The following is an 18,508-nucleotide window of genomic DNA, read 5'->3' on the forward strand; positions in this document are numbered from 1 at the left end:
TTATGTTCTTGTCTTTCGTGTTGGCTATATTTGGCATGGTTTGGTCTTGGTTTTCAGAGTTGACTAGGGATGAAAGTACATTAGCGAGAAGAAAGGAGGAAGACAATAAGCTGCCGTCAAACCCTGAAGAAGTGGAAGATTTTCGTCGTAGTTCTGCGACTAATCCTTTAATCGTTTTCACATTTGATGAACTTAGAAAAATCACGGGTAATTTTAGACAAGATCACATGCTAGGTGGGGGTGGATTTGGTAATGTTTATAAAGGGTTTCTTGAAGACGATATAAAAGAGGGGATTCAGCCAATCCCGGTAGCTGTTAAAGTTCATGATGGAGATAACAGTCAGCAAGGCCATAGAGAATGGCTGGTAACAAAATCTCTCTCTCTCTCTCTCTCTCTCTCTCTCTCTCTCTCTCTCTCTCTCTCTCTCTCTCTCTCTCTTTATATATATATATATATATATATATATATATATATATATATATATATATATATATATATATATATATATATATATATATATATATATATATATATATATATACCAGCCCTATATGGCCATATATATAAATTTAGGTATTCAACTCTTAAAACTTGGTTTTATTCAAATTAGAACTTCCACTTTATTTATCTAATTTCCAACTTTAAATAAATTGTAATGCCTAGATTAAACTAAAGGGGATTATACGATACGTCTTTATACACAATTAGTTTCTTTTCATTGAGTCGCATCAATCGTACTCTTCTAACACTCAATTAAATATTCAATAGTTATATTAATAATTGTTAATCATTGAACAGAAAATAATTGTGTAAACAAATATTAAAAAATGATTGTAGAAACCATTTTTTATTTAAACAATTTTCTACGTCTTTCCTTAAAGAACTTGTTTTTCTAAACTTTCTTTTCTTAAATATTGAAGATGAGGGTATCTTAAAGATGTACTCTTAAAACTATGGAGAAAATCTGGATTTTGGAAGGAGTAGAGCAAAAATAGAGATGAGTGTATACAATTTGAATAAATATACATCATTTGTGTTCTCGTTTGGTTTTGTTTTTATTACTTTGAGTGTGCAATCGTTTATCATTTGTCTAAGTGTTTAAATACTAACAATAAGTATTAAGTTCACGTAACAATTCCTTAGATGAGGCAACGTTGCAACTTGGAAGTGAATCATCGAGACTAATACTCTTATCTTGCAAATATTACAATCAACTAGTTACTGCTTAGAAATAGTATCTATAGTATCTTAGAAATAGTAAATAGTATCTATAGCATCCACAAGTTCAAAAAAAAATTGAATGAAATACTATAATTATAAAATATCATATTGGTATTCAGTAGATAAAAAAAAATTAACTATTAAATATATATTCCATTAAATTCTTAAATTTTATTGAGTTTAATATATTAATATTGTAGAAAAATTAATATAAAATTATATAACAAGTAAAAATAATATTATGTCAATCCATTAAGTTTAAATAATTTTAATGTATTGATCTATTATGGATACCCATACATACAGTGTCATCATCTATTATAATCATTCTAAACAACTTTTGTTTATTCGAGCAACAGAATTATATTTTGTTTGTGTATCAAACGATTTGCATTGTTTTATATATACATATGAAAAAAAAACATATACATATACCTCTTGGATCTATAGTGACTTTTAGTGACTGAATATATTCCGTCACTAAAAAGATCAAACATAACTACAATATTTCCTTATAACTTTTTTTAATGCACATTAATTAATAACTACAATTTTCGTTCACTACTAAATTAAAAGTCATTGATCCTGCATTCACAATATCAACGATTAGTTTTTCTTTTTTTTCGGTGCTTAACAAGGTTGCCCAGGGGTACATTTGAGTAACCCCGCACAACGGGTGAGTGTCTCAACGGGTATCTTTGTCTCAACTTCAAGCATCCCAGGGGGATGTTGTATATTACCACCTGATGGTATGAAAAACGCTCCATTTAGCAAAATATCATGTTCCGATTTCCAATTCCATGTCTTCCATTCTGCCTCAGTGGCCTCAGCCCTTCGTGTCACCTTCACAACATATCTTTTCGTTAGACAAATCCAAAACGAAAAGAATAATGAAAGTTTGTATATATTAATATTAACATACACAAAGTCCATGCTAATAACAACTTTTCAATACCTGTTTGTATTGTTTGTCATCAGGAGCCATAAATCGGTTACCTTGGCTAAGGATTGTAGGTTTATCCGTACCACCGATAGCATACATTTGCCATTTGTCATAATCATTATTAACCACGTGTGTAAAACCACATCGACACCTAGGCAATCTTTGGACACATCCGCAACCAAACTTGTTATATGCAACAGTGACTTTCATGTTCATTTCAAGTTCATTACCTACCCCTAGCAACATGACCTGTTCATATGTTAATCACAAAGTGTACAAGATTAGATATAATATACATAAATCTACGTACTTTGTCGTGATCGTTGAATATGCAATTGGAAATGGTTACGTCTGTGCCACCCATTGTAACATCTATAAGCCCATCTGCACCATGATCGAGTGTACAATGATCAATCCATATCTTGGAAGAACCAAAGATGCAGATACCATCGCCATCGCTTTTTGCTCTTGGCCCAGAATGTGTATCTGAATCCTTAATCACTCCCCCTGGTGTTTCTTTTATATGGTGTATGTGAATCCCATGAATGATGACGTTCTTGACCTTCATTATGGTGATACCAGCACCATTAGCGATCTGGACGCATGCACCCCTACCATCGATTGTCTTGTCACCAGTCATTACAAGCTCATGTTTGAGTGTAATCGTCATATCTTTCTTGAAGATGATCCATAAAGGTCTGTTTTGGGTAACACCACACCGAAGTGTCCCTGGTTTTGGATTCACAGCATCGTCATCCGAAGGATCGGTGACCTCGTAGATTTCTCCGCCCTTTCCGCCGGTGGTTCCTTTTGCAAAACCGAGAGCGCAATCGGCTAATAATTGACGGTTTTGTGCCCAATCGGGTTTGCATCTCCAGCACTTGTCTATTTTGTTTGTTGCTTCGCATGCGGTATGTAGGCCCCTCCTTGTTGAATTTGCTCCGAGAATAGAGCTACACGAAAGTTACATATAAATAAGAGTTGATATATACGAGAGGTAACTAAATTCATATGCCTATATAGGTTTATCAAAAATATATATACTCACCCTTCATCTTGTATGGTCCTAGCTAAAATACCCGACACCATAAAAACAAAGGCATGGGTGAAAAAAAGAAGGAAAGAGGGTTTTCCCATTGTATCCACCCTTTTTACGATCTTTTTCCTCAAAAAGTACCTAAAATATTGTATTGCTACGAATCTAAAAGGAATCACTAGCTTTATTATTCCATATACACCAAAAGCAAGTGATTCGTTTATTATGTATTTTGTTGGAGATAATTTTCTTCGTTTAAATAAGATGACTTTGCTTATATATATTTAGTAATTATAAACAGTTTACCCAAAAAATTGTGGTCACAATTTTCGCTACTAACAATGGACAGAAAGAGAATATACAAAGACCGATAAAATTCATATATATTTTCCTCGGTCGAAAAAAGTCACTACGTATATATAGTGGTTGTGGGACGTTCTTCTATATATATATATATATATTAAAACTCATAATTGTTAAGAGTCAAACGATTGACCATTTCTTATCATACATGTATACATGCTTAATTTGGGTATATGTTTTCCGAATTATATTCCAAAAATAATAGCTCTTCTGTGCTTTGTAGGCCGAGGTTATATTTTTAGGGCAGCTTACTCATCCAAATTTAGTGAAATTGATTGGATACTGCTGTGAAGATGAGCATAGAGTGCTTATATACGAATATATGGCACTTGGAAGCGTGGAAACTAAATTATTTTCGAGTAAGTGCTCCGTGAATTCGTGTAGATTCTAATATTCCATAGAAATTTAACGATTATATTGAGAGTTGTTAAAAAAAATATATTTTAGAAGGAAAGTGTACTACTTTTCAAGAAAAAGACCAATAATCACATTTGCTATATCTAAAAACAAAGTGATTTTGCTTACTTTACAGCTCATAAGAAAGAATAATTTGACTACAAAAGTTAGAAAAAAGTTCTTGTAGCTTTTGTTTTGTGGTTTAGCTAGTTTCTTGAAATGTTATTGTGTTGTAGGGGTGTTGCTTCCTCTTCCATGGTCAACTAGAATGAAGATTGCTTTTGGTGCTGCAAAAGGACTTGCCTTTCTTCATGATGCACCAAAACCTGTCATATATCGTGATTTTAAAACTTCAAATATTTTGCTAGACCCGGTTAGTACACAAATACTCAACAAAACATATATTATTTAATCATTTATTGCGTCATTTGGAATTTCTTGACTAATTATTATGTGGGCATATAGGACTATAATGCAAAACTTTCCGATTTTGGGCTAGCGAAAGATGGTCCTGTTGGAGACAAAACTCATGTTTCTACTCGCATAATGGGAACATATGGGTATGCAGCGCCCGAGTATATTATGACAGGTTTGTTAACTTTCCCCAGTTAGACCCTCTTTCTTTTTCTATTAAGTGATGTCATAAATAATGTTTCTTTCTTTCTTTTTTCCATTAAGTGATGTGATAAATACTGTTTCTTGCTTTCTTTTTCCATTAAGTGATATGATAAATTATGATGTTTCTAAGACATTGGAGACAATAACGCCAATGGAAAGAAAAAAAATTAGGACCAATTTGTAAAAGGTTGAAGACTTAATGAGAAAACCTCATTTCTTGGATAGTCCAAGTTAAAAAGGAAATACCCACTTAGCGTTTACCAAATTAAGAGTTTGTTTTTTTGTTTCAGAGTGTAGAGAGTTTTAAATGACTATCTAGAGTAAGTGTTCTACACATAAATATCGTTTTCTAGGCAAATGAAGTAATTGCGTAAATGATAATCAAGTAAATGGCTATTTTACCGGCACTCTAGAAATGAAGCTCAATAAAAATGATTGTTTATTTGAGAATTGTTATAAATTGAAATTATAAATGATAAAATGGGAAAAAAAAAATGCAGCAACGTAAATAATGATACAAATACAATTATATCCATCAACATGATTATATTTAAATTGAATATAATATTTGATGACAACATAAATGAGTCTTCTATGTAACAAGTCAAAAAGAAACAAAAAGACCCATTTCTCTTATTTTTCCGTATTAATGTTTAATTATAATGATCACATAAGATATGGATTAATCCACATAATATGTCTGAATAAAAGTAAAATAATCATTTTATCCTCCTATCTCCATCGAGTAATTAAAAAAGAAACAAAAAGTTAGTGTCATCGGATCACAAAAATGTAATACAAGTTAATTGGAAGGGGTTGACTAAAAAGATATCCTAAATATGGACATCCTAATTAATTTTTTAAATTTTTTATTGGCTGAAATTGCATTGTTTTCTGGAAAAACTGATTATAAACAGTTAATTATTGGTTGATTTTTTAAGTAGTGATCAATAGGTATCCAAGGGGTGTTTTATTAACAACACCCTATTGGAATTGAATCGATTTTTTGTTTCTTACATGCTAATGACATATTCCTCTAATTTTAGGCCATTTGACTCCAAGAAGTGATGTTTATAGCTATGGTATCGTTCTTCTTGAACTTCTAACTGGAAGAAAATCATTGGACAAATCAAGGCCACCTCGAGAACAAAACCTTGCAGATTGGGCTCTCCCATTACTTAAAGAAAAGAAGAAGTTGCTAGACATCGCAGATCCTAGGCTAGGTGATTACCCTATCAAAGGGTTCCAAAAGGCAGCCATGCTAGTTTACCATTGCTTGAATCGTAATCCGAAAGCTAGACCACTTATGCGGGACATAGTAGATTCTTTGGAGCCGCTGCAAGTTGCACCCGAAGTTTTGTCCCAGGGAACTACCTTGACTTTGATTGCTGATAATTAAAGATGCAAACTATTTTTCAAACTACTATATTTTTTTCAATTCTTTTTGTTTTCAATCATAACATGCAACTTTTATGGTTACTTTGGCAACTTATGTTGTAGTGTATATGGAAAATGAAGATGTGTTTAAAATGGGATTGGTATGTTCTTATGATTCGTTACTAGTCCTTAAAAACTTCATCAATAGAGTTCGGCTTGTAGCACATCGTTGATTATCAGGTTGTGTATTGCATAAATGATCAAGGGCTTGAGTATTGACGCTATATATAGTGTGGGATTTTTAATTCCAATGTGAATTAGTCACCTTGTGGACATTACTAGTAGCTCTTATTCCATCTATCTAGCATAGTTTATATCTTCATTACATGATGTCATGATGATGCCTAGCTATTCCAGAAAAAATTTCAGCAATATTATGTTTTCTCTTTTTTGAAAATGTCTTCTAAACTAGGGAGATAAGCCATGTGGTGCCAGTTGAGTTGAATTTGAATTGATGGTGTTACAATGTTAGGCTAAGCTTGAACTCAGTTTGATAGTTGAATGAGGTTTTCTATGTAATTAAGCTTGGGCTCGACTTTAGAAAGATTCGAGCTTGAATACCTTGAAATTTTTTATCTTAAATATGGTCCATAAACTAAGATTGACATGCCTCTATACTTAAATTTGCAAATTGCAACGTCTATTATTTTTAAACTGTTTTCCAAAAGAACATCTATACTATGTTTGCAAATCGAAATGTCCATTTCGAATCTAATGTCACCATTTTTCCATCAAATGTTTGATTTAGCGTTCTAATATCATAGTTCTAAATTGTTATTTTCACTTTTATTAACAATCTAACTGAAATCAACTTTTAATTATTGAATAAATTTTATAATTTTTTTTAAATGACTAAATTATTTGTTTAAAGAGATTATAAATCTAGAATCAAAATTTGATATGAAAATATATAGATATCATAGTGAATTTATAGGAAAAAAAAGTTGTAATTTTTTTTAATATTTTTATATGGTATAATTCTTGGAGATAAGAAATCTTATTTAGATATAGTTTTTTAGGTTTTTTAAATTTATTTTTTTTTTTAAAAAAAAAGCTTTTATTTTATTCTTAATAAATCATGTACAAAAACTAATAAAGAAATAGCCAAATAAAGTTATGGTGAACTAACCATTACTCGTTTTGTTTCATAAAAATAACGTATAATTTTTTCAAAAATTATTTTCTAGAGACGGTTAATTCTTTTGCGCAAAGAGTTTAGTACATCTAAACAATTATTAATAAGAGTCATGCTAACAAATACGAAATAAAAAAGAATGAGCTAGGATTTTTTACAAATGCTTAGGATTTTTTACAAATGCTTACAAACACATGATTAATTGTACATTATTGATCGTATGACGTTTTTTTATACACCACATTTGATGTATAAACTTTATTTCTTTTGAATTGTTCGTCAGATTTCACTAATATTTTTTGTATTGACACACGATACCCTCTGGACAATGTCCCATAAAATTAGTCATACGATAAATACCTACATTTGGAATTGTTTGTTCCAAATTTTTATTTATTGTCACGTAATGATACTAACATAGTTTGTTTTATTATTTAATACATTATATATTAAACACGTTTTTTTATAATAATAATAATATATTCTTCTCATTTGGTTTTTGGACAGTGACACTGATTTAACATGGGACTTCCAAATGATACCATTTAACCTATTTAATCTTCTCATATGTATTGTAGAAAGTTGTTTTGTATTTGGATGGTGTATGGAAATCTTTGTTCTTACACCTAAGCATGATCATAGGCGGGTACCTAGCTGAAATGCTTAGAATAAGGATCGTCGATTCTTGGAATGTTGGAACCAACACCGTTCTTTAGATTTTAGAGCATGTTCGGTACCAAATATTGTTTCTTTACAAAACTAAATCACAAAAATCTCATTATTAGTAAACTAATCTAAACTTATTTATTAAAAATATCAAACATTAATACAAATACAAATTAAATTACAAAATTAGTATAAAAATATGAAATATGACTACCTTATAATGTAGAGAACTCGTCAACATAGAAAGTCGATATTTATACATAATAAGTTATCTTTTTCTAGTTATTTATTATTTCCTATTTTTACAAAAATAAATCAACTTAAATGAAAATTTTGTATGTGTTACAATATATCATAACTAAATAATTAAACATATTATCATGTCACCATCAAGTAGTGTGAAGCGGTGAACCTTCTCATCTAAACCCTTGCAAAAGAAAAAAATCATTTTATGTTACATGTTTCATTATTTAGTTTCCATAGAAATCTCATTTGTACCATTCAGAACACAAATTCTATCGATTAAATAACACTCATCCATGTTAATTAACACCATATATCTGGTCCCATCAGCTTTCCATTTATCATAATAGTAACGCTGCCTAAGAAGTTGCAAATTCTCCCTACACATTGTTAATAAAGCTAGAATTGTCAATTCATGAAGAAGATAACTAAATGAGAATGACGAAAGTTAGATACAATCAAACCTATCTAGAGAAATGGATGTGAGCCTGAAAACTGATGGTTTCCGAGAAGCAAGAAATGAATAATTACACCAAGAAAATTTAACATAGTATTTGTTAAAACAAAAATAACAATGAAGCAAGATATAAATTTAACGATTTATTCTCTATTTTGAATTCGAAATGGATAGATGCAGATGAGTATCATTGAATTCGAGGCAAGTCTTGATGTAAGAATGTAACATATCCTTTGAAATCTTGTATGAGTAATATGTTTGCAATAACTTAAGTTGCGTGAGATGCAACACATAAGAATGCAATTCCATTTATTAGTATATTATAACAACCTACTCTCGTTTCTTCTGTTACAACATTGTACATTTTAAAGAATAGTGTGGTAACCGGAAGAATTGAAAGTATGATGATATAATAAACAAAGTAATGAAAGTAAGTTGTTATAAAATACATTGATGTACAATAAAAAAAACAACCCATATGTTGTCATTTTAATGATTCTTTACCAATTTGATTTCAGAATCTTCATCAAAACATCCCCTCCGTCAAAACAACTTCATTAAGACAACCCCCAGATCAAACCAACTCCATCAAATTGAACCCTCTTTTGGCTATGTAGGAAATATAGTTATGGACCAGAAGCAATGAAATAGTGTGCCCATAAACAAAGTGGAAATTAAAAATTAAAATAAAAATAAACTTATTTATAATGAACTCACCATTCAAACATTGAGTTAGCAAATTGTGGACTTCTGCACCATCCTATAACATAATTATTTCCTTTATGTAAAATCCAATAAGTCACCTAAAATAACGTTTAACTAATTTATTCAAATATGGATGGTGAAAATTCAAAAATGTAAGTATTTTTTTTTGTTGGATAGAATGAAACAGAATAAGCAAGGTATTGACATGAGTGATTATCAAACAACACAATCAACTTTTTTTTGTCATTCCAGCTGAATACATCATTCCATTCATCTGGTGATTCCATTATAAAGAAAACTATGGAAGGACTGGAAGAAAGCATCAAGGGACCATCGCCTTTCTTCCACTTATAGGAAATTATGAACATTTGTTGCAAAAAAACTACCACCAACAATTATTAAAACATTTTTTTATTATAAAATTTAATTTTACACAGCTAAACAAATGAAAGAGGGGCCAAAAACGATACAAAACCCTCAAATAAGGATCAAAATTGTAATTCACATCTTTTTGGGACCAAATCCACAAAACTTGGCTAAACTCATGAACAGAATATGTAAATTACTCTTGATTACCAATTTTTTGGCTCATTATTACATGTAATCGGTTGAGTTTTTACTTCAAGCAACCACAAACTGCTACTTCTTGCATACAAGAGGATTATAATATCATTTATACACCTAACTGTATTTTGTTCATAATATAATACAATAATAAAATAAATAAATAAATTATTTTCGAAATGGTGATAGAAATAAGTACCTAAAGAATAGTAACAGGCTAAGAGCATCATTCTCTTTTTGTCTTCCATCAGCCACATTAACCTTAGAATATGGACATGCTTGACCTGATGATGAAGTATACATAAAATTAAATTGTTATCTCTAATAACAACCAAAATAAAAGGTTAATCCGTGAGTAAAAATAAGCAAAAATTTACCTTTGTTCAGTAGTAATGCCCAAAATCTGAGCTTTGTTAACTTTCTTGACCAATACTTTCTCCCGTTACAAAACAATCATAACTTTGCTCGATAAAATTTGATTAAAAAGGCAAAATAAGGTTAGGTTCAACATATTATAAGACAATAAGAGGAAGAAAGAATGCAGGAAGTTAATTCAAACTAATAGATGCATACGAGTCACTCTTGGTTTTCATAGTTAGGTATAAAATTGAGTAATTTTATATGGATCTGCAACTTAAGAAATGGGTTTTCATTTCAAAGAAATAATTAAGGATGGAAGAGGGTTCGTTGATCTTACCTTGGGACTATTGTCCATGAGATAAAGGAAGACAGGTGTGTTGTGTTTCTAGAGGAAACAGACCAAAAACATAGTTCAGAGAACAGGGATGTATTCGATAGGAACACCACATCTTCGTTTCATGTGTTTGTTAGGTTTGACTGAAATATGCTCTTTATGGTTTCTGGTATCGACATAGTACAAAGAAAAGGAAAGATATGAGAGAATGTAGAGAAATTGGTTAAGGTTAGGTGGTGTTCGTGAGTGACGATAGTGACTATAACGATGGTGTTGTTCAGAAGCAAAGGCAGCAGTGTTGTCAAATTTGGGTGAGGAGGTCTGCGGGAAACCATAAACTTTATAAACCAACAAATCAACATGAAATCAAAGAAGCACACATCAAGCACTGAGAGAGCAAATAGAAATTGGAATATTTAAGTAATTTATAAAAGAGTGGTGGGCAATTTTAGAGATGATAAAATGATTTTTCAAAATTTGAACTCCTCGTCAAATCCCGGTTCATCAAATCACGCAAGCTAACCGATTATATAGGACTCAGTCAAAAGCTAGAAGATATATATATATCGATCGTGATAATTATTTTGACTTTTTCAAATATTAACTGAGTTAAAGACGTAAACGGTGAATGGAGAAGAGCAGAGGTATTATATAAATGGCCACAGGTATAGCATTAAAAGGCTGAAGATAGAGCGAAATGGTGGGAAGGTCGTTGGACCAGATAAGGAATGAGATCATGTCAAAAGTCATACGTATACGTATGTTGACCAAATAAGATGCAATGCATAAACTTATTGTACATGATGCTTTAAGGTGTTGTACCTCTTAAAATTCAGCAAAACATGATAAATGTTTTTTAAAGTATATATATATATATATATATATATATATATATATATATATATATATATATATATAGAGAGAGAGAGAGAGAGAGAGTGTGTCTGTGAGAGAGAGAGAGGTAGGTTCAAATATTTTTCACATCTATTGTGTGCTAGAATGCACCACTACGAATTTAGTATTAATTATATGTATATTAAATGCTATCTATACTTATAACTCATTTTTATGGAAACTAATTAAATTCGTCATTAATGAAAGTGTATTCTTGTAGAATACACTCTCGTTCTTCATATTTCATACAACTTTATTGTATTTTAAGTGATTGAGTCTTGAAACAAAGTACGAACTCATATATAAAAACCTAGATGCAAATTCATTCTGCAAGAATGTTATTGATGACATTAATGACGGATTTAATTAGTTTCCATAACAAGAGAATTATAATTATGAATATCATTTAATATACATATAATTATGGAAATCATTTAATATCTATAATTATTTAATTAAATAATTATTTAATTTACTAAATTTTTATTGGTACATTCTAGCATACAATAAATGTAAAAAACAAAATAACTTAGCCTTATATATATATATATATATCTTCAACATGTAATATGAATTAATTACTTTTTTAAAATAACTAAAATGATTGGCTTAGAATCAATCCTATATATTGTAGTTATAACAAAATAACCTAACCCTATATATATATATATATATATATATATATATATATATATATATATATATATATATATATATATATATATATATATATATATATATAGGGTTAGGTTATTTTGTTATAACTACAATATATAGGATTGATTCTAAGCCAATCATTTTAGTTATTTTAAAAAAGTAATTAATTCATATTACATGTTGAAGATATAATGAGTATTAATTAAATCTTTAGCATTTAATATGCATTAATTACTTTCTTAAAATAACAAAAATGATTGGTCCAGAATCAATCCTACATGCACACAATAGATAGTAGAAACATTATGGTTTTAAAAAAAAAAGATAATAGAAACATTAGAACATTTCTCTCTCTCTCTCTCTATATATATATATATATATATATATATATATATATATATATATATATATATATATATATATATATATATATATATATATATGTTTTTAATTCAATTACTCATGCACCAAGTTAAAGTTGGTAATGAATATGACATTGGTTGGGTTCGGTTCAATCATTTATTAATTTGATTGAAGATTTCAACCCAATCCAATTTGTTTATTTAAGTAGATTGATATTTTCATCTCAATCCAGCCTTTTAAATAAATACATTGTCATCGGGTTGAATTGTTATATATTCTCAACACAACATATTAAATAAATAGATTAAACTTGGATTTACCCATTTAAAATTAAACAAATTAAATAAATCAACTAAAAATTACATCATTTAAAAACTTAAATAAAATTTAAAATATGACAACATATCAAAATTCGCAAATACAAATAAATGTTCAAATAACATTAAAACTATTGAATTTGGAAGTGATTTTTGAGATATAAGAATTAAGATTGCAATTATTTAAAATATAAATAATAATACAACATCATAATTTATAAATTAATACTTAGATTAATAAATTATAATATTTAAATAATTGTTAACTTTTATATATATATATATATATATATATATATATATATATATATATATATATATATTAAATTTAACTGGATTGGTGGGTTGAAAACAAGTTGATAATATCTACCAATTCCAACATATTTAATTAAATGGGTTAAACGGGTTGATTCATTTAAATTAAATGAGTTGAAAATCTTAACAGGATGAGTTCGGATCTGATTAACGAGTTGACTTGTGGATGAAAATTTAAGTTGAATTTGCATAAACTTGAATCTAACTATGTTTCAAGATTGCATTTAATTTTACTAAAGCTTTCTGTTCATTTCTTTTCACTAGATCTAGTTGAGAATTGTGACTTAATCAAACTTAAATTACTTGAAAAAAAATGTTCCACTTTGCTTACCAAATTACTATAAATGAATGAATCCTTGAGTAATTAGTTAGAACTTCAAATTTTCTAATGAACTTTTACGTTTGACAGCGAGAAGATTTAATTTATTCTTGCAGTTATCTCATAACTAAATAGAGTAAATATTTATTTTATTCCATTTTTAATTAGATATCTAAAATAAGAATTTTTTTTTAACCGACAAATATAAATATATAATCTACTTTTAAATTAACCCTTAAATTCAAATAACACCTTAATTCCACATATATCCATGACGGGACTTGAACTCTTGATCTTAAAGAAGAAAATCACCACTTGATACCGCTGGACTAGAAACAATTTGGTAAAAAAAAAAAAATTCCTAGCATGTAATTTAATTCTTATAATTATTAATGTTATTTATAATTGAATTGCCAATCTTGCACATCTTTCTAACCATTAATCAAACTTTAAAAAAATACAATAATAAAATCTATCTAATACACCAAATCGGCGGAAAGAAAAGAGGACAGATGTTTTGACTGCTACAAAAATCTTCAAACAGGATTTTCGAAACGCCTTTGGTGAGTGTATCTAGAATTTGATATTGTGATGGAAAATGCATGAAGGAGACTCGTCCATTTTCCATTTGCTCTTGAACAAAATAAATATCAATTTAGATATATTTAGTACATTAATGTTAAATGGTGCTATATAAGTAAATGGAAACATTTTCATAATAGACAATTATAGCTTTAGTTGGAGATACTTTTAGTAGAGGATTATGGATCCCATAAGTTTCAAAGATAACCTTGGCGAACCCTTGGTATTTGGTTTTGAAACTTGAGCATGAAATGGTGGTTTAGCCTTTGGAGGACCTTGAAATAAGATTAATGTCGAGAAAAATAGAGTAATAAAAGGTCGATTTGCTCGTAGTAGGACATCTGGCCCATTCAATATTAGTATATGTGATGAGTCGGGAAAATTGAGATTTATAGATGGTGATGACATAATTAATAGCACCTCGAATATACTACAATATGTTTTTAACAACACTTATGTACATATTTCAGTGGGTATGAAGGTGAGGGATTGTAGGGCCTCAGTATACTGTGATAGAAAGTGGGATCATCCTATAACATACCTACTTGATATGTGCATATTAATCATATATTTGCATAGAATCTTAATACTTTTTGGTTATTTTATTGTGATTATTGAAAAAAAGGTGCTTAATTACGTTTGAATTGTATTTTCAGCCTAAAAGACATGCTCGGAAGCAAAAGGAAGCAGGACTAGCTATTGGAAGCAACGGAATTGAAGAAAAATGAAAAAGAGTCAAAATCATGAAGAACTCGGCGAGTCAATTCCTGACTCGACAAGTCACGATGAACATTTGTGAACATAGAAGTCATTGCCGTACACGGATTTTTAATGAAGGACTCTCAGTCCCTGGACTCGACGAGTCGAGCCTGTTTCCAAAAATTTATAAATAGGGACTTTGATATCGACATCCGATTTGGCTAGAGAACCCTTGGAGGATAAGCTACGATTGAAGGTACTGTTGGAGCATGGGAAACTGAAGAATCAACCCTACCTTCGATTTTGAGGAGAATCATGAAGAACTCGGCGAGTCAATTCCTGACTCGACAAGTCACGATGAACATTTGTGAACATAGAAGTCCTTGCCGTACACGGATTTTTAATGAAGGACTCTCAGTCCCTGGACTCGACGAGTCGAGCCTGTTTCCAAAAATTTATAAATAGGGACTTTGATATCGACATCCAATTTGGCTAGAGAACCCTTGGAGGATAAGCTACGATTGAAGGTACTGTTGGAGCATGGGAAACTGAAGAATCAACCCTACCTTCGATTTTGAGGAGAATCAAGGAAACTCAAACTTACTCTTTACTTAATCTCTTGTTTGAACCATGTGTGAATTAATTGATTTCGTTTTTGAGCTATTTTCCACTATAATCATGAGCTAAAGCTCATATCTTCTGTTTAGGATAGATGATTTTGTGACTATGGATTGATTTATGGTTGCTTTAATTGTTTATTGGTGAATTATGTTTTATTAAGCTTGTTAAAGAACCTTATGCATTAACCACAACTATTTTCTGTTAATTAGCAAGTAATTAAGCTACATGAACATCTCTTAATTGCTTATCATATGATTTATGCGAAAACATTGTTATGTTCCTAGGAATAGCGAATGCGAAACTAGGGTTAACTAGAAAATGGATAAATTAATGTGTGAGCTTGTGTGGTAAACCATCAACAAGAAGTTAATTGAATTAGTAATTTGATTAGCTAATTACAAGTCTTATTTAACCCGAATAAATTAAACTAGGAAATCTATTAGTTTAATCAACTAGCCACTGCTTGAATTGGTATGTTTTCTAAGGATTAGTAATAGCGAATGTGAATCTAATCATAATAAACGGTAGCCAATTCCAATTAATCCATTTCATTTGCCATAAAATCAACCATAGGAACAAATGATTCGAACCTAAATAGAAGTCTCCTTAATTATTAAATTTAGTTGATTTGTGTTGCTTTAGCTGTTAGTTACTTAGTTTGACTTTTAGTTGAGTATTTAAGTTTCTAGTCTTGCAAAACTAGAGAAAAACCTTGCCTTTTATTACTTGTTTTTAGATAAAATTAGTAATTAGTTTAATTCTCGTTCCCTATGTTCGATACCCTACTTGCTAAATTATACCACTAATTTAAAGGTACACTACCTTTTGTGTGTCAAATTCATATTTAAAAAGTAGGATAAAACTAGTTCGTTTTACACACATCAATTTTTTGGCGCCTTTGCGGGGGATTACATGACCTAATGTTCGAATACACCTTTGGTTCCTCCGTACGAAGACCCGAAATCCGCTCTTAGGAAGAACAAGGACAAAGTCATTGAAGACACTAACCGGCCAAAGAAATCACCTTTCAAGGACCTTAAAACAGTCTTTGGAAAGAAGAAAAGCAAGAAAGCATGTGAGTCTAGCAGTCAAAGGAGCAAAGAAAGCAAGCTTGAGAATTTTGAAGAAACCCCATTGACAAAAGAAACCGAATACGAGTCCGAATACGAAGAAGAAAGCAACTTTGAAGGAGAACTTGCTAACACAATGGAAAACATCAATGAAGTCCCCATGGGTGAATGGAAGAAAAGGATGTGAGACGATATCGACCCGAGACTCGTGCAACCCACGATTCCCGCAACTGCCACCTCTGAACTAAAAGGCCACATACTTGCTCAACTTAAGGAAATCCCATTCTTCGGGAAAGATCACGAAGACGCATACAAACATATAGAGGAGGTCAACGATATAGCCGACTACTTCAATGTCCCTAATGTGGCTCGCGATACTATTTTGCTTCGTATGCTACCAGTCACATTCAAGGGAGCTACGAAAGATTGGTTGAAATCACATCCTCCACGATCCATTACTACTTGGGCTAAGATGTGTGAGGAATTTATTGATCAATTTTTCCCTCCATCAAAGATAGCAAAGTTGAAGAAAGTCATGGCGAATTTTGAGAAACAAGCTGGAGAGTCACTTTATGAGGCATGGGAGAGATATAAGGACTTATTAAGGAACTGCCCACATCATGATCTAAACAGCCAACAAGAAGTCTCCATTTTCTATGATGGAGTGAACGTGACAACTAGGCAGCTCCTTGATTCGCAAGGACCACTCACAAAGAAGGCAACCCCGGTGATAAAACAACTAATTGAAGAATTCTCTAAGCACTCTAGAGAATATCATAACCCAAGGAATGACTTAACTCGAGGGGAAGTGAATTCTATTACCGATGACATGGCAACAATGATGGCAAAATTGGAAAGCATGGATCGAAAAATGACTAAGATGGACCAATCCATCCATGCCATTAGAGTGGGATGTGAAAACTGTAGAGGGCCCCACCTTACTAAAGATTGTGACCTTAATGAGAATGAGAACCGGAAAGTACAAGTGTGTTATTCAAGTGATGATAGGTATGATGATAATTCGCAACAAAACCCAAGAAAGAATGCCTACCATATGATGAGTAAAAGAAGGCAAAGGAGGAAAAGTATAAGCAAAAAGAAAGAGGTTTTTATCAAAGAGAGGAACCGGTGCAAGAAAAAAATTAGACTTGGAAGATATGCTTACAAGATTCGTAGCCGTGTCCGAGAAAAGGCATAACGATACCGATGCTGCAATAAAAGATCAACAAAACATGTTGACAGAACACCAAATTATGATGAAGGATCAACAAGCTCTGATTAGGAATCAGCAAGCATCCATAATCAACATAGAAAAGCAGTTGGGTCAACTTGCATAATAAGTGAACGAGAGATGACCGGGTGGACTTCCTAGCAATACCGAAAGCAATCCAAAAGGAGCAGATATTAACATAGTAACAACTAGGAGTGGGAAGATTATAACTCCTCTGGACCCTATTCATAAAGAAGATCCTAAGTTGGTTCAAGAGGAAGAAGCAGAAACTGAAGAATCACAAATTCCCGATCCGACTCGCCGAGTCCCAGATATGGACTCGACGAGTCCTCCACCTGAACAAAAAAAAAAAAAAACCCTCCTCTTAAGCCATATCATCCTCCATTGCCATTTCCAGCTTGAGCTAGACAATAAAGCATGATGTTGATTACCAAAAGTTCCTGGAACATATAAATGCCCTTCAAATTAATATGCCATTCATCGAGGCGATCGCACAAATGCCTAAATATGCCAAATTTCTAAAGGAGATTCTAACTAATAGAAAGAAGATGGAAGAGGTGAAGAAAGTGGTCTTAAATGAAAATTTTTCAGCTGCCATGTTGAACAAATTACCTAAGAAGAAGGGTGATCCGGGAAGTTTGACATTGCCTTGTCAATTCGGAAATCTAGTAACCATTCATGCCCTAGCTGATTCGGGGGCAAGTGTAAATCTCATGCCATATTCATTCTTCAAGAAATTAGATCTTCCGGAGCTAAGGCCTATTCGAATGGAAATTCACTTAGCAAATAAAACGGTCACATTTCCAAGAGGAATATGTGAAGAACTATTGGTAAAAGTTGATAAGTTTGTGTTCCCCGCAAACTTCATAGTACTAGACATGGAAGCGGATCCTCAAGTCTCGATCATACTTGGAAGAGCTTTCCTCAATACCGCGAGTGCTATAGTAGACATGCAAGATTC

The 18,508-nt window shown here is 31.3% G+C and overlaps 2 protein-coding genes and 1 non-coding gene across 4 annotated transcripts in view; 1 reads left to right on the plus strand and 2 right to left on the minus strand.

Annotated features, from left to right (window-relative positions):
• Window positions 1-6,239, plus strand: part of LOC145031348 (Protein kinase superfamily protein) — a 6,825-nt gene extending 586 nt beyond the window's left edge. For both annotated transcript variants that reach the window (XM_078979889.1, XM_078979890.1), the window contains exons 2-6: window positions 58-365; window positions 3,788-3,923; window positions 4,197-4,333; window positions 4,426-4,549; window positions 5,625-6,239. In XM_078979889.1, the coding sequence (XP_078836015.1) occupies window positions 58-365; window positions 3,788-3,923; window positions 4,197-4,333; window positions 4,426-4,549; window positions 5,625-5,977 (1,058 nt within the window). In that variant the 3' untranslated portion in view covers window positions 5,978-6,239. The remainder of the gene's footprint in view (window positions 1-57; window positions 366-3,787; window positions 3,924-4,196; window positions 4,334-4,425; window positions 4,550-5,624) is intronic.
• LOC145031347 (pectate lyase 4-like) lies at window positions 1,573-3,443 on the minus strand. Its single transcript, XM_078979888.1, has 4 exons — window positions 3,214-3,443; window positions 2,476-3,118; window positions 2,178-2,414; window positions 1,573-2,065 (listed from the first exon to the last, which is right to left on the minus strand). The coding sequence occupies exons 1-4, from the start codon at window positions 3,300-3,302 to the stop codon at window positions 1,853-1,855; spliced, it is 1,182 nt and encodes a 393-aa protein (XP_078836014.1). The 5' UTR covers window positions 3,303-3,443; the 3' UTR covers window positions 1,573-1,852.
• Window positions 6,240-16,836: 10,597 nt separating the features above from the next.
• On the minus strand, window positions 16,837-16,943 carry LOC145033198 (small nucleolar RNA R71). The gene has a single exon (XR_013677434.1). It is a non-coding gene; the product is annotated as a small nucleolar RNA R71 (small nucleolar RNA).
• Window positions 16,944-18,508: the final 1,565 nt, after the last annotated feature.

This window comes from Lactuca saligna, chromosome 2 (genome assembly GCF_052625555.1).
Source record: "Lactuca saligna cultivar CGN05327 chromosome 2, ASM5262555v1, whole genome shotgun sequence".
In the NCBI taxonomy this organism is placed as follows: Eukaryota; Viridiplantae; Streptophyta; class Magnoliopsida; order Asterales; family Asteraceae; genus Lactuca; species Lactuca saligna.

Excerpts from the sequence above, each read along its gene's own strand:
- LOC145031347 (XM_078979888.1), bottom strand. The coding sequence starts at position 3,302 with ATGGGAAAACCCTCTTTCCTTCTTTTTTTCACCCATGCCTTTGTTTTT. Across the intron at positions 3,119-3,213 it reads AGGACCATACAAGATGAAGG|CTCTATTCTCGGAGCAAATT; the intron begins GTGAGTATATAT and ends ACTTTCGTGTAG. Across the intron at positions 2,066-2,177 it reads ATGACAAACAATACAAACAG|GTGACACGAAGGGCTGAGGC; the intron begins GTATTGAAAAGT and ends TATGTTGTGAAG.